Genomic DNA, 14,575 nt, shown 5'->3' on the forward strand with positions numbered 1-14,575 from the left:
TGATAAAGACACTCATGATGTAGCATTAATAAAATAATTGTGGCATAATTCCAGATTGTTAAACAGCCTGTTCAGCTCTGCCTTTGTTTTTACTGGAAAGCAGTATTTTTGATGGTGGTAATACTTTTGGAGCTCATTAGTGTTGTTAGAGTAACTGGGCAAGTTACTATAGTGTATTTTGTAGATGATCCACTGCAGTGACTGTGCTAGAGGGAATGTATGCTTAGGGACCTAGGTGGGGTACCAACCAAGCAGGCTGCTTAGTCCTGAAGGGTATCAAGCATCTTGAGAGCTGTGGAAGCTGAACTCATCAAGGCAAGGGGGAGAGTATTTCATCATACAGGCTTTGGGATGTCAGAGGGTAAGTCACTCAGCTTTTGACCTGCTTTTCTAGCCACAGTATTTACGTGGCTTATCCATTTGTGCTTTTCATCAATTGTGACCTCCACGGATGGTCAGTAATGCCTTTGAATCTAAAGGACAAGTGAAATGTGAACTATATTGCTCCAAATTGTGTCGTGCAAATAACCTTAAAATTATCTTTAATAGCTGTAGTGTATACAAGTGAAAAATTTGTAATTGAATAATTTTGGCATGATAACGAGAAAAACCTTTTAACTTGCACGAATAGAATTACATAGAATGTTGTAGTAGTCACATAAATGTACTTATTGATCTCCAATGAATAATGATGAATAGATAATTAGTTTACAGATCTAAACTTATAATGTACTAATCTGTCTTCCATGTTGTATTACAGATCAAGGCTGTGAATGGTATGTTTGTGAAGGCTTTCAGTATATTTTGACTCAGCAAGCTAAGGCCTTGATAGCTTTGGGGGCTTCTCCATCGATCAAAGTAAGTATGGTATTTAAAATCAGAGAACTATAAGGATTTAGATTTTGAACTGAGGCTTAACAGCTGAAACCAACACACTGTTTCTAATAGTAATTGTTTCCATATAATCTAAATGAATTATCATTTATTGAAATCAAACATGAATAAGTAGCATATGTGGACTTATTTTTGAGTGGGCAAGTAGTGACATCAAAGAGAGTGACAAGAATGATAGCGTTCAATTTGCATTAGATTGTTTCTGTGTTGTATCTATCAGGCTGCAGTTAAATCTGCTGTGTGGTGCATTAATAGTAGAACTGTGGACCCAATAAAGGGCTGTTTTATTGCAAATGAGCAATGCAATGAAGTTTAGATTTTAAAGAAGTATGTTTTTTTCTGCATAATATATCATCAAAAGATGGCTACTTTAACTTTGCTTGTGCAGAGGACTTGCACAAGATAAGCATTTATTCAGTAATTATTGTAACAATGATTTTTGGGAGCCTTATTTTTATGATTTATATCCAGACTTTCTGGCTAATAATTTATTGCATACTAATACAATGATTATGATATTATAGCACAACAAGATTTGTTCCCATTAAGTGCTGTTTATGTAATTCATTTCCCTTTTGTGAAGTCCAGAATACTTTGATTCTTTATTATTTTCCCAAGGATATTAGGCTTATTATCTGTTTCCTGTCTTTGCAGAGTCATTCAATAAATTCGCTATTTTCTTAGGTTAGCTCGTTAGGCTATCATTTCCAATGGCAGTAATTTTCCTCCAATATTATTGTACAAACACTCTTAATCTTGATGAGAAAATCTGCAGATACTGGAAATCCAAGCAACACACACTGAATGCTGGAGAAACTCAGCAGGCCAGGCAGCATCTATGGAAAAGAATAAACAGTCCACATTTTGTGCCGAGACCCTTCATCAGGACTGGAAAAAAAGATGAGAAGTTAGACTAAGAACGTGGGAGGAGGGGAGGAAGGTTAATGTTCAAACTGGGAGGGGGTGAGGGGTGAAGTAAAGGGCTGGGATGCTAATAGGTGAAAGAGATAGCAACATAGAAACATAGAAAACCTACAGCACAATACAGGCCCTTCAGCCCACAATGCTGTGCCAAATGTGTACGTACTTTAGCAATTACCTAGGGTTACTGTAGCCCTCTATTTTTCTAAGCTCCATGTACCTATGCAGGAGTCTCTTAAAAGGCCCTATCGTATCTGCCTCCACCATTGTCGCCAGTAGCCCAGCCACGCACTCACCACACTCTGAGTTAAAAAACTTACCCCTGACATCTCCTCTGCACCTAGTTCCAAGCACCTTAAAACTATGCCCTCTTGTGGCAGCCATTTCAGCCCTGGGAAAAAGCCTCTGACTATCCACATGATCAATGCCTCTCATCATCTTGTACACCTCTATCAGGTCACCTCTCATCCTCCGTTGCTCCAAGGAGAAAAGGCCAAGTTCCCTCAACCTATTTTCAGAAGGCATGCTCCCCAATCCAGGCAACATCCTTATAAATCTCCTCTGCTCCCTTCCTATAGTTTCCACATCCTTTCTGAGGTGACCAGAACTGAGCACAGTAAACCAAGTGGGGTCAGACTAGGCTTCTATCCAGCTGTAGCATTACCTCTCGGCTCTTGAATTTAATCCCATGATTGATGAAGGCCAATGCACCATATGCTTTCTTAACCACAGAGTCAACCTGCACAGCAGTTTTGAGTATCCTATGGACGCGGACCCCAAGATCACTCTGATCCTCCACACTGCCAAGAGTCTTACCATTAATATATTCTTCCATCATATTTGACCTACCAAAATGAACCACCTCACACTTACCTGGGTTGAACTCCATCTGCCACTTCTCAGCCCAGTTTTGCATCTTCTTGATATCCCACTGTAAACTCGAACAGCCCTCCACACTATCCACAACACCCCCAACCTTTGTGTCATCAGCAAATTTACTCACCCATCCCTCCACTTCCTTATCCAGGTCATTTATAAAAATCATGAAGATTAGGAGTCCCAGAACAGATCCCTGAGGCACACCACTGGTCACCAACCTCCATGCAGAATATGACCCGTTTCTAACCACTCTTTGCTTTCTGTGGGGAAACCAGTTCTGGATCCACAAAGCAATGTCCCCTTGGATCCCATGCCTCCTTACTTTCTCAATAAGCCTTGCATGGGGTACCTTATCGAATGCCTTGCTGAAATCCATATACACTACATCTACTGCTCTTCCTTCATCAATGTGTTTAGTCATATCCTCAAAAAATTCTATCAGGCTCATAAGGCACATCTGCCCTTGACAAAGCTATGCTGACTATTCCTAATCATATTATGCCTCTCCAAATGTTCATAAATCCTGCTTCTCAGGATCTTCTCCATCAATTTACCAACTGCTGAAGTAAGGCTCGCTGGTCTCTAATTTCCTGGGCTATCTCTACCCCCTTTCTCGAATAAGGGAACAACATCCGCAACCCTCCAATCCTCCGGAACCTCTCCCATCCCCATTGATGATACAAAGATCATTGATAGAAGCTCAGCAATCTCTTTCCTCTCCTCCCACAGTAGCTTGGGGCATATTTCTTTTGGTCCCGGTGACTTATCCAAGTTGATGCATTCCAAAAACTCCAGCACATCCTCTTTCTTAATGTCTATATGCTAAAGGATTTCAGTCCACTGTAAGTTATCCCTACAGTCACCAAGGTCCTTTTCCATAGTGAATACTGAAGCGCTATCTCCTCCGGTTCCATCCACACTTTTCCGTTGTCATACTTGAAAGGTCCGATTCTCTCACGTCTTATCCTCTTGCTCTTCACATACTTATAGAATGCCTTGGGGTTTTCCTTAATCCTGCTTGCCAAGTCCTTCTCATGGCCGCTTCTAGCTCTCCTAATTTCATTCTCAAGCTCCTTCCTGCTAGCCTTATAATCTTCTAGATCTCTGTCATTATCTAGATTTTTGAACCTTTCATAAGCCTATCTTTTCTTCTTGATTAGATTTACAACAGCCTTTGTACACCACAGTTCCTGTACCCTACCATCCTTTCCCTGTCTCATTGGAACATACCTATGCAGAACACCACACAAATATCCCCTGAAGGTTTGCCACATTTCTGCCGTACATTTCCCTGAGAACATCTGCTCCCAATTTATGCTTCCAAGTTCCTGCCTGATAGCTTCATATTTCCCCTTACTCCAATTAAACATTTTCATAGAAACATAGAAAATAGGTGCAGGAGTAGGCCATTCGGCCCTTTGAGCCTGCACCACCATTCAGTATGATCATGGCTGATCATCCAACTCAAAACCCTGTACCTGCTTTCTCTCCATACCCCCTGATCCCTTTAGCCACAAAGGCCATATCTAACTTCCTCTTAAATATAGCCAATGAACCGGCCTCAACTGTTTCCTGTGGCAGAGAATTCCACAGATTCACCACTCTCTCTGTGAAGAAGTTTTTCCTCATCTCGGTCCTAAAAGGCTTCCCCTTTATCCTTAAACTGTGACCCCTCATTCTGGACTTCCCCAACATCGGAAACAATCTTCCTTGCATCGAGCCTGTCTAATCCCTTTAGGATTTTATACGTTTCAATAAGATCCCCCCTCAATCTTCTAAGTTCCAGTGAGTATAAGCCTAGTCGATCCAGTTTTTCTTCATATGAAAGTCCTTCCACCCCAGGAATCAATCTGGTGAACCTTCTCTGTACTCCCTCTATAGCAAGAATGTCTTTCCTCAGATTAGGGGACCAAAACTGCACACAATATTCTAGGTGCAGTCTCACCAAGGCCTTGTACAACTGCAGTAGAACCTCCCTGCTCCTGTACTCAAATCCTTTTGCTATGAATGCCAACATACTGTTTGCCTGCTGTACCTATATGCCCACCTTCAATGACTGGTGTACAATGACACCCAGGTCTTGTTGCTCCTCCCCTTTTCCTAATCGGCTACCATTCAGATAATAATCTGTTTTCCTGTTCTTGCAACCAAAGTGGATAACCTCACATTTATCCACATTAAATTGCATCTGCCATGAATTTGCCCACTCACCTAACCTATCCAAGTCACCCTGCATCCTCTTAGCATCCTCCTCACAGCTAACACCTCCACCCAGCTTCGTGTCATCCACAAACTTGGAGATGCTGCATTTAATTCCCTCTTCTAAATCATTAATATATATTGTAAACAACTGGGGTCCCAGCACTGAGCCTTGCGGTGCCCCACTAGTCACTGCCTGTCATTCTGAAAAGGTCCCGTTTACTCCCACTCTTTGCTTCCTGTCTGCCAACCAATTCTCTATCCACATCAATACCATACCCCCAATACCGCGTGATTTAAGTTTGCACACTAATTTCCTGTGTGGGACCTTGTCAAAAGCCTTTTAAAAATCTATATATACCACATCCACTGGCTCTCCCCTATCCACTCTACTAGTTACATTTTCAAAAAATTCTATAAGATTCGTCAGACATGATTTTCCTTTCACAAATCCATGCTGACTTTGTCCGATGATTTCACCTCTTTCCAAATGTGCTGTTATCACATCTTTGATAACTGACTGTAGCATTTTCCCCACCACCGATGTCAGACTAACCGGTCTATAATTCTCCGGTTTCTCTCTCCCAAATGTACAAACACCTTATAGGCAGCAGTGGGAATTGAACCAGGGTTGCCTGTACTGTAAAGCATTGTACTAACCACTATGCTACCGTATCACCCCTAACTTTTCCTAACTTGTCTGTTCCTATCCTTCTCCAATTCTATGGTAAAGGAATTAGAATTGTGATCACTATCTCCAAATTGCTCTCCCACTCAGCGAGCTGACACCTGACCAGGTTCACTTCCCAATACCAGATCAAGTACAGCCTCTCCTCTTGTAGGCTTATCTACATATTGTGTCAAGAAGCCTTCCTGAGCACACCTAGCAAACACCACCCCATCTAAACCCCTTGCTGTAGGGAGATGCCAACTAATATTTGGGAAATTAAAATGTCCCACCATGACAAACCTTTTATTATTGCATCTTTCCAGAATCTGTCTCCCTTTCTGCTCCTCAATGTCCCTGTTACTATTGGGTAGTCTATAAAAAACACCCAGTAGAGTTATTGATCCCTTGCTGTTCCTAACTTCCACCCACAGAGACTCAGTAGACAATCCCTCCATGACTTCCTCCTTTTCTGCAGCTGTGACACTATCTCTGATCTCTGACTGCTTTGCTGGGCACCTATGCTCTGTCTGCCAGAAAAGGTGGGATATCCCGGTGGGCACTTCAATTCTACTTCCCATTCTCATTCCAGCATCTTAGTTCATGGCCTTCTCTACTTCTGTGATGAGGACACTCTCAGGTTGGAGAGACAACACCTTTTATTCCATCTGGGTAGCCTCCAATCTGATGGCATGAATATCAATTTCTCAAGACTTCTGGTAATTGCCTCCACCCCTTCATCACTCCCATTCCTATTTCTCTCTCTCACTTCCTCTCCTTACCTGCTCATCATCTCCGTCTGGTGCTCCTCCCAATTCCCTTTCTTCCATGGTCTTCTACTCTCTCCTGTCAGGTTCCCCTTTCTCTAGCCCTTTCTTTCTTTCACCTATCAGCTTTCCAGCCCTTTACTTCACTCCACTCTATCCTTCTCCTGCTTTCACCTATTACCTACCACCCTGTCCTGCCACCCTTCCTCCCCTGCCCTGACCTCATGTTCTAACATCTCTTCTTTTTTCCCCCAGTACTGATGAAGGCCTGAACCATTGTCTCTTAATCCTGATATTGCTCACATATTTTTCATATTCGTTTGTGTTTTGCTGCTCTTTACCTTTCTGATCTTTTGGGTTTAAATTATTCTTTACGCATTTGTCGGCCTTTTCTTTCAATTTCATGTCATTTCTTACTGTTTGTATTGTCCATGATGTTTCATGTGGTAAGTGGAGGTCTTTCACATTCAGGATGCGTGTTCGTTCTGTATTTAATCAAATAATGAGTAACACAGACAAAATGCTGGACGAACCGTACAGGTCAGGCAGCAGAAATGGAGGGAAATGAACAGTCAAGATGTTTGACTGAGATTCTTCATCAAGACCTGCAAGGTTTCAGCTCAAAATGTTGATTGTCCATTTCCCTCCAGAGATGCTGCCTGACCTGCTAACTTCCTTAAGCATTTTGTGTGCGTGTTGGTCAAGATTTCCAACATATGCAGAATCTCTTATCTGTGTTAACTGAAGTAAGTTCTTGAACATTTCTGCAATTTTGTCTGATTCTAGCTTGCTGTTAGTAATTGCCATCTCATCCTAATGAAATTAGAATTGCCAAATCACAAATCCTAGTAAAAAGTTTTAAGTTTGACTCATCATACTGCAATTGGTGTTCAATTAAAACCACTTATTGTTGGATTAGTAAGCGAGTTTGACTCCTCCTTCCATTTTGCTGATTCTTGGACATGCTACTCAAGAAACATAGCTTAAATGCACATAGAAAATTCTTTGGCTTTCCATTCTCCTTGTATATTTTCTGTTCAGCTTCCCATGTACAAAGTATTTTGTCACAAAAACTTCTCTTGTGGCTTTGTAATTTCAAAGACTTCACTGTTGGTGGACAATGAGGCAAGTAGAAAAGGAGAGGGTATGTAGTGGTGTGCTATACGCAGCACTGCAGTAACGACACGGAGTCGGTGAGCTGCAGTTACAAAAGAGATTTATTCAAACTTTGCGGCCTCACTTTAAAGCCTTCCTGATCCCGCCCTCCCCGGGCGGGAATGCTGTAGGGGGCGCATATTCACAGTCCCGTCCCGCGCGCGGGCTTTTCCCCTTGCTGGTGAAGCAGGCTTGGCGCCCTCTTTGGGACCGGCCTCAATGCTGGCGCGTGCTGCTTTGTGAGCCGGTTCGAGTGCGCTGGGAAGTGGGTCGCCACAGGTGATCACTCATGTTATGCATTGAAATATCTGAAATAGGTATTTAGTAAGGTCCTAATTAATCTGTTTATAGCTTTAATTCGATGCAGGTGTTAATATATTGTATTGGGACTCTGTCCAATGATGGGAGCCCGTCTATACAGCTTTACTATACCACGCTTTAACTGTCTTTCAGTACATGGAGAAACTATTGCAGAATTTACATTGAATTCTTGGTCTTCCTTTGTGATGAATTGCTTTTAACTACTTAATTAATAATGTCCACTGTGATGACATTACATTGGCCTATCTACAGTAAGGGAATAACATTTAGACTGTGGGCTGGATCTTCCTGTAGGACGGGTACGGTATATCATCAATAAAAACAAATAAAACTAGTGATACATATTTGAAACTGAAATATAGAATTATGTTCTTGTATTTAACTTCTCCCTACATTTAATCTCTTGAACAGAAGCTTGGCTTAATGTTCTCCAAAACCTTGATCTAATAAAACTCCTCTTCACTCATTCCCACGATTCAAACCTGATCATCTTTACAGCTGATAATACATTGCGATGATCTATTTCAAATCATTTGATTTTATCGTAGAGTTATAATCATGGAGTCTCTGCACAGGTATTGGCCATTTGCTTCAATGAGCTTGTGTAGATGATTAAGCACCCATTTACACCAATCCAATTTCATTTCACTATCAACTGCCCAGTTCTCCAAGACTCTACCACTCAGCTACATACTGGGGCAATTTGCACTAACCAGGTCACTCACTGTGGAAACTGGAACACCAGGGGAAGCCCACGTGGTCTAGGGAGAATGTGCTAACTCCATAGATAGAAGATCAGGACCATCTATCTAATACTTCCTGTGCTTTTCCTAACCAATTACTCTCCTTTTTGATGGTATGGTAATGTAATTATTTTTCCATTATCAAGTATTGTTGGACAGGGTGATGTATAACAGGGATTTGCTTTTATTTTTTAGTGTGGGCTGAGTCTAGTAAAATTTTCCTTGTATTTTTTAGCTCTTTTAATTATCCACTTCAATTAATCTGCTTAGATTGCACTATTTAGTAATTAACACCATCATGGACAGAATTAGCATTTATTGAACAAGAATAGATTGATTACAGAAAGATAGCATGAATTTAAAAGAAAATTGACTGTAACCTACTTCATGGCGATTTGGGTGAAGTAACAGAGAGGGCCGTAGAGGGAAATGTATTTGACATATGGATACCGTACATTCAGCAGTATGGACAGGTTTGGTATTTAAGCAGAGGATTAAATATGTGGAATATATTTTCCAAATGTTTTCTGAGAGCAATTTTTTTTTCTGGGATCCTTGTATGAGAGTAGTACTAGATCATCCAGTGCACATCATTTTAGTTTGGGCAAACATGAGGAAATCTGCAGATGCTGGAAATTCAAGCAACACACACAAAATGCTGGTGGAATGCAGCAGGCCAGGCAGCATCTATAGGGAGAAACGCTGTCGACGTTTCGGGCCGAGACCCTTCGTCAGGACTAACTGAAAGGAAAGATAGTAAGAGATTTGAAAGTAGGAGGGGGAGGGGAAAATGCGAAATGATGGAGAAGACCGGAGGGGGTGGGGTGAAGCTAAGAGCCAGAAAGGTGATTGGCAAAAGGGATACAGAGCTAGAGAAGGGAAAGGATCATGGGACGGGAGGCCTAGGGAGAAAGAAAGGGGGAGGGGAGCACCAGAGGGAGATGGAGAACAGGCAGAGTGATGGGCAGAGAGGAAAAAAAAGGGAGGGGGAAAAGAAAACTAAATATGTCAGGGATGGGGTAAGAAGGGGAGGAGGGGCATTAACAGAAGTTAGAGAAGTCAATGTTCATGCCATCAGGTTGGAGGCTACCCAGCCGGTATATAAGGTGTTGTTCCTCCAACCTGAGTGTGGCTTCATCTTGACAGTAGAGGAGGCCATGGATAGACATATCAGAATGGGAATGGGACGTGGAATTAAAATGTGTGGCCACTGGGAGATCCTGCTTTCTCTGGCGGACAGAGCATAGATGTTCAGTGAAACAGTCTCCCAGTCTGTGTCAGGTCTCACCAATATATAAAAGGCCGCACCGGGAGCACCGAACGCAGTATACCACACCAGCCGACTGACAGGTGAAGTGTCACCTCACCTGGAAGGACTGTCTGGGGCCCTGAGTGGTGATGAGGGAGGAAGTGTAAGGGCAGGTGTAGCACTTGTTCGGCTTGCAAGGATAAGTGCCAGGAGGGAGATCGGTGGGAAGGGATGGGGGGGGAACGAGTGGACAAGGGAGTCGCGTAGGGAGCGATCCCTGCGGAAAGCAGAAAGTGGGGGGAGGGAAAGATGTGCTTGGTAGTGGGATCCCATTGGAGGTGGCGGAAGTTATGGAGAATTATACATTGGATCTGGAGGATTTTAGTTTGGGACAGCTTTGGAAAATTGTTTTACAAAAGGCATGGTCATACTTGTGAGAAAGGTCAGCAGCATAGGTTGCTACTAGCAGTAAACTGGATTAATACAACTTCGTAATTTAGAATTTCAGGATTATTCTTGTGTTATCTGATCAGTTAAATACATCAGTGTTATTGTACAGGGAGTGTGCCATTAATTGCATACTGTTCCAAATGTTGTCTCACCATGATCTGCAAAGAATTTGAATGATTTGTTCCTTCATTAATTGCCCTTGAGAGGTATCCTAATTCTCATTAACCTTCTTGATAATGGCTTCATAATGAGTAGAAGCTTTCAGTGGTTGTCAGTCACTCTGGATTTCCCATGGTGGCTTCTGACCGATATTTATTGTCTTTCAAAGTTTTGTATTGTTGCTTTTCAATTTTTGGTTTGTGTTCTGTATGTAAATTATTGCAATAAAAAAAACTATTTTTTGTTGACATGTGACTTTGCCCCAAAGATAAATTTGTGTCATTGTCAGGTCCACATGATGTCGTAGTTTATCTTTGCAGTAACTTGCAATAATTGAAGTATATCCTTTTTTATATAAGTAAAAGGTCATTCTGTGTGCAGATTTCACTCACCGTTTTTAATTAGATTTATCCAATTTATATCCTATTTGCTGTTCTTTAACCCATCCAATTAATTGAAGCAGACTTCTTTGAATCCTATCACTGTCCCTGTGCTCATAACTTAGCCACATAGCTTTACTTTTTCATCATACCTTATAGAGCACTACAGCACAGACACAGGCCATTCAACACATCGAGTCCACGCCAAACTATTAATCTGCCTAGTTCCATTCACCAGCACCTGGGCCTGAGCCCTTCATACCTCTCCCTTCCATGTAAATTTCTCTTAAGTGTTGAAATTCACCACTTTCACTCGCAACTTGTTCATGTTCTCATTGTCTGAATGAAGAAGATCCTCCCCCCACCATGTTCCCCTTAAAATTTCACCTTTCACCCTTAATCCATGGCCTCTAGATCTTTCTTTCCCAACCTCAGTTGAGAAAGCTTGCTTGCATTTACTCTTATCTATACTCCTCATAATTTTCTACACCTCTTTCAAATTTTCCCTCATTCTCCTACACTCTAAGGAATGAAGTCCAATCCTATTCAGTCTTTCCCTGTAGCTCAGGTGCTCAAGTCCTAGCAACATCTCTGTTAATTTTCTCCGCACGCTTTCAATTTTATTGTGAGATGAGGAGGAACTTCTTCAGCCAGAAGGTAGAGAATCTGTGGAATTCATTTTCACAGACAGCTGTGGAAACCAAGTCACTGGGTTTATTTAAAGCATAGGTTGATAGGTTCTTTATTAGTCAGGGCACCATAGGTTACAGGGAGAAGGCAGAATAATGGGGTTGAAAGGGATAGTAAATTATCTGCGATAGAATGGCAGAGCAGACTGGGTGAGCTAATGGCCTAATTCTGCTCCTACATATGTCGTATAGTCTTATGGCCATCTTTCCTGTAGGTAGATGACTAAAACTGTACACAATAATCCAAATTAGGCTTTACGACTTTAACATAACATCCCAATTCCTGTACTCACTACTTTGATTTATGAAGGCCCATGTACCACAAGATTTCTTTATGACCCTATCTACCGATGACACCACTTTCAAGGAATTATGGATCTGTATTCCCAGATCCCTCTGTTCTATCACACTCCTCAAAGTCCTACTGCACACTATGTAAGTCCTACTCTTGTTTGTCCTCCCAGAGTGCAGTAGCTCATACTTGTCTGCTTTAAAATCCATCGGCCATTTTTTGAGCTGGTCCAGATCCCACTGCAAGCTCTGATAGTCTTTCTCACTGTCTACCATCCCCCAGTTTTGGTGTCATTTGCTACTCCAGTTTACTACATTATTATCCAGATTGTTGATAAAAATGACAAACATCAATGGACCTAGTACTGACCCAGTGGCACTTCACTAGTCGCAAGTCTCCAGTCAGAGAGACTACCATCTACTACCACTCTGGCTTCTCCCACAAAGCCAGTATCTAATCCAGTTTACTACCTCATCTTGAATGCCAAATGACTGAACATTCCTGACCAACCTCCGACGTGGGACCCTGTCAAAGGACTTGCTAAAATCCATGTAGACAACATCCGCTGTCTTGCCTTCATTAATTTTCCTGGTAACAACTTCAAAAAACATTGTAAGATTGGTTAGGCATGACTTACCATGCAAAAAGCCATGATGACTGTCCCTAATCAGTCTCTGTCTATCCAAATGCTTATATATCTGGTCCATTAGAATACTTTCCAATAACCTACCCATTACTGACGTCAAGCTCACCAGCCTATAATTCCATGTGTTATTCTTAAGTCTTAAACAATGGAACAACATTGGCTATCTTCCAATTCTCTGGTGTCTCATTTAATTTCTTCAGTGGCTCCAGTCTCTCCATTTAAAATGGTGTGTTGCCATGACCTCGCTGCTGCTTTGCCTCACTTCTGTAGACTTCTATGACCTGTCATTTTTTCTTAACCATTATTATACAGTATAAGACTATAAGATATAGAAGCAAATCTAGGACATTTGGCCCATCGAGTCTGTTCTGCCATTTCATCATGGCTGATCCAATGTTTACCTTAGCCTCCATCTCCTGCCTTCATGCCCTGAACAATCAAGAATCTATCACTCTCTGCCTTAAGGACTTGGCCTCCACAGCTGACTGTGGCAAAGAATTCCACAGGTTCCCCACTCTCTGACTAAAGAAATTCCTCTTCGTCTCTGTTCTAAAAGGACACCCTTCTATTCTGAGGCTGTGTCCTCTGGTCTTAGACTCCTCCACCATAGGAGACATCCTCTCCACATCCACTCTATCAAGCCTTTTCACCATTCGATAGGTTTCAATGAGGAATCATTTTCTTGAACCTTCTTTGAACTCTCTCCAGTTTCAGCACTTCCTTCTTAGGATAAGCAGCCCAAACCTGCTCACAATACTCCAAGTGAGGCCTCTACAGTGCTTTATAAAGTTCCAACATTACATCCTTGCTTTTATATTCTAGTCCTCTATTCCTCTTGAAAGGAATGCTAACATTGCATTTGCCTTTCTCACCACAGACTGAACCTGCAAATTAATCTTTAGGGAATCCTGCACAAAGACTCCCAAGTCCCTTTGTGTGTCAGTTTTTAGTATTTTCTCTCCATTTAGAGAACAGTCCACCCTTGCATTTCTTCTACCAAAGCGCATGACCATACACTTCCCAACACTCTATTCCATCTGCCATTTCTTTGCCCATTCTCCTAATCTGTCTAAGTTCTGTAGCCTCTCTACTTCCTCAAAACTACCTCTCCCTACACCTATCTTCGTATCATTTGTAAACTTTGCAACAAAGCCATCAATTCCATTATCCAAATCATTGAAATATAACATAACAAGAATTGGTCCCAATTAGTCCGTGAGCCAGCACCCCAAATTTGGGCCACTGGTACCATCTGGGGGGAATAATTCTAGTAGGGCTAGTAGGGGTCTCTGTATTTAGTCCGTGAGCCAATAAGATTGGTTGATACCATCTGAGGGGAATAATGCTCATAGTGATTTTTGGCAAGGTATGCACCCCTAATGCTAGAAGATATGTGGTAGCATTGTAACGGTGGTAGCTTTTCGTCACAACAACGGAGAGCTATCCACATTCTGGATATCATACATTGACATGGTAGAGAACGTAGTACTTGGGCTTCTGCGCGCCTCTTGTGAGGGGGACTGGGAGTTGCACCTCCATGCTATAAGAACCATGATCCCATGGTGCTTTGCCTATGATAAGATGAATTTTGCCAGGTACCTGTCCCCTTACTTCGCTCAGATGATGAACCTTCCAGAGAAGAATCCTTCTGTGTATGAGGCCTTCAAGACAGGCCAGCTCTCAGTGCAGCTGTCAAGTAACAACCCCTTTGGGCAGATCCCTGTGGACCAGGCTGTTGAAGCCACAGTGAACAAAGACACACAGACTCCTGGAGGCACCTCACAGTTCAGCCTGAATGCAGGAGCTATCAAGCGTTACTACATAACCACAGTGCATTCCTGGGACAGTTAAGGGAAATGGTGTAAGGCAACAAATCAGAGCTTTGTCATGCAGAGCTACAGCAGGCAAGAATCCAGAAAGATGAGGAAGCAGTTTCAGCAGTGGTTAGCCTCATACATGAATGGGTCAACCCATTCGCAAAGAAGTGAAACCTCTTTAGCATCTCTACGGCAAAGGCAACCCTCAAGGACATTGCCTCCGACCTGATGAAGGCATGTGAGATTGGTGAGCAATGCTATGCAACCTTCAAGGATGAGAGACTAGAGGAAGACCCACCAGCAAAGAAATTCCATGACCCAATGAAAACCAATAAGCTGAAAATATT

General features: G+C 42.1%; 1 protein-coding gene across 3 annotated transcripts in view; it reads left to right on the forward strand.

Moving 5' to 3' along the window:
* taf1b (TATA box binding protein (Tbp)-associated factor, RNA polymerase I, B) overlaps positions 1-14,575 on the forward strand; it is a 102,505-nt gene that overhangs the window by 10,935 nt on the left and 76,995 nt on the right. For all 3 annotated transcript variants that reach the window (XM_073056891.1, XM_073056889.1, XM_073056890.1), the window contains exon 4: positions 761-858. In XM_073056891.1, the coding sequence (XP_072912992.1) occupies positions 761-858 (98 nt within the window). The remainder of the gene's footprint in view (positions 1-760; positions 859-14,575) is intronic.

Source organism: Hemitrygon akajei, chromosome 9 (genome assembly GCF_048418815.1).
Source record: "Hemitrygon akajei chromosome 9, sHemAka1.3, whole genome shotgun sequence".
Classification (NCBI taxonomy): Eukaryota; Metazoa; Chordata; class Chondrichthyes; order Myliobatiformes; family Dasyatidae; genus Hemitrygon; species Hemitrygon akajei.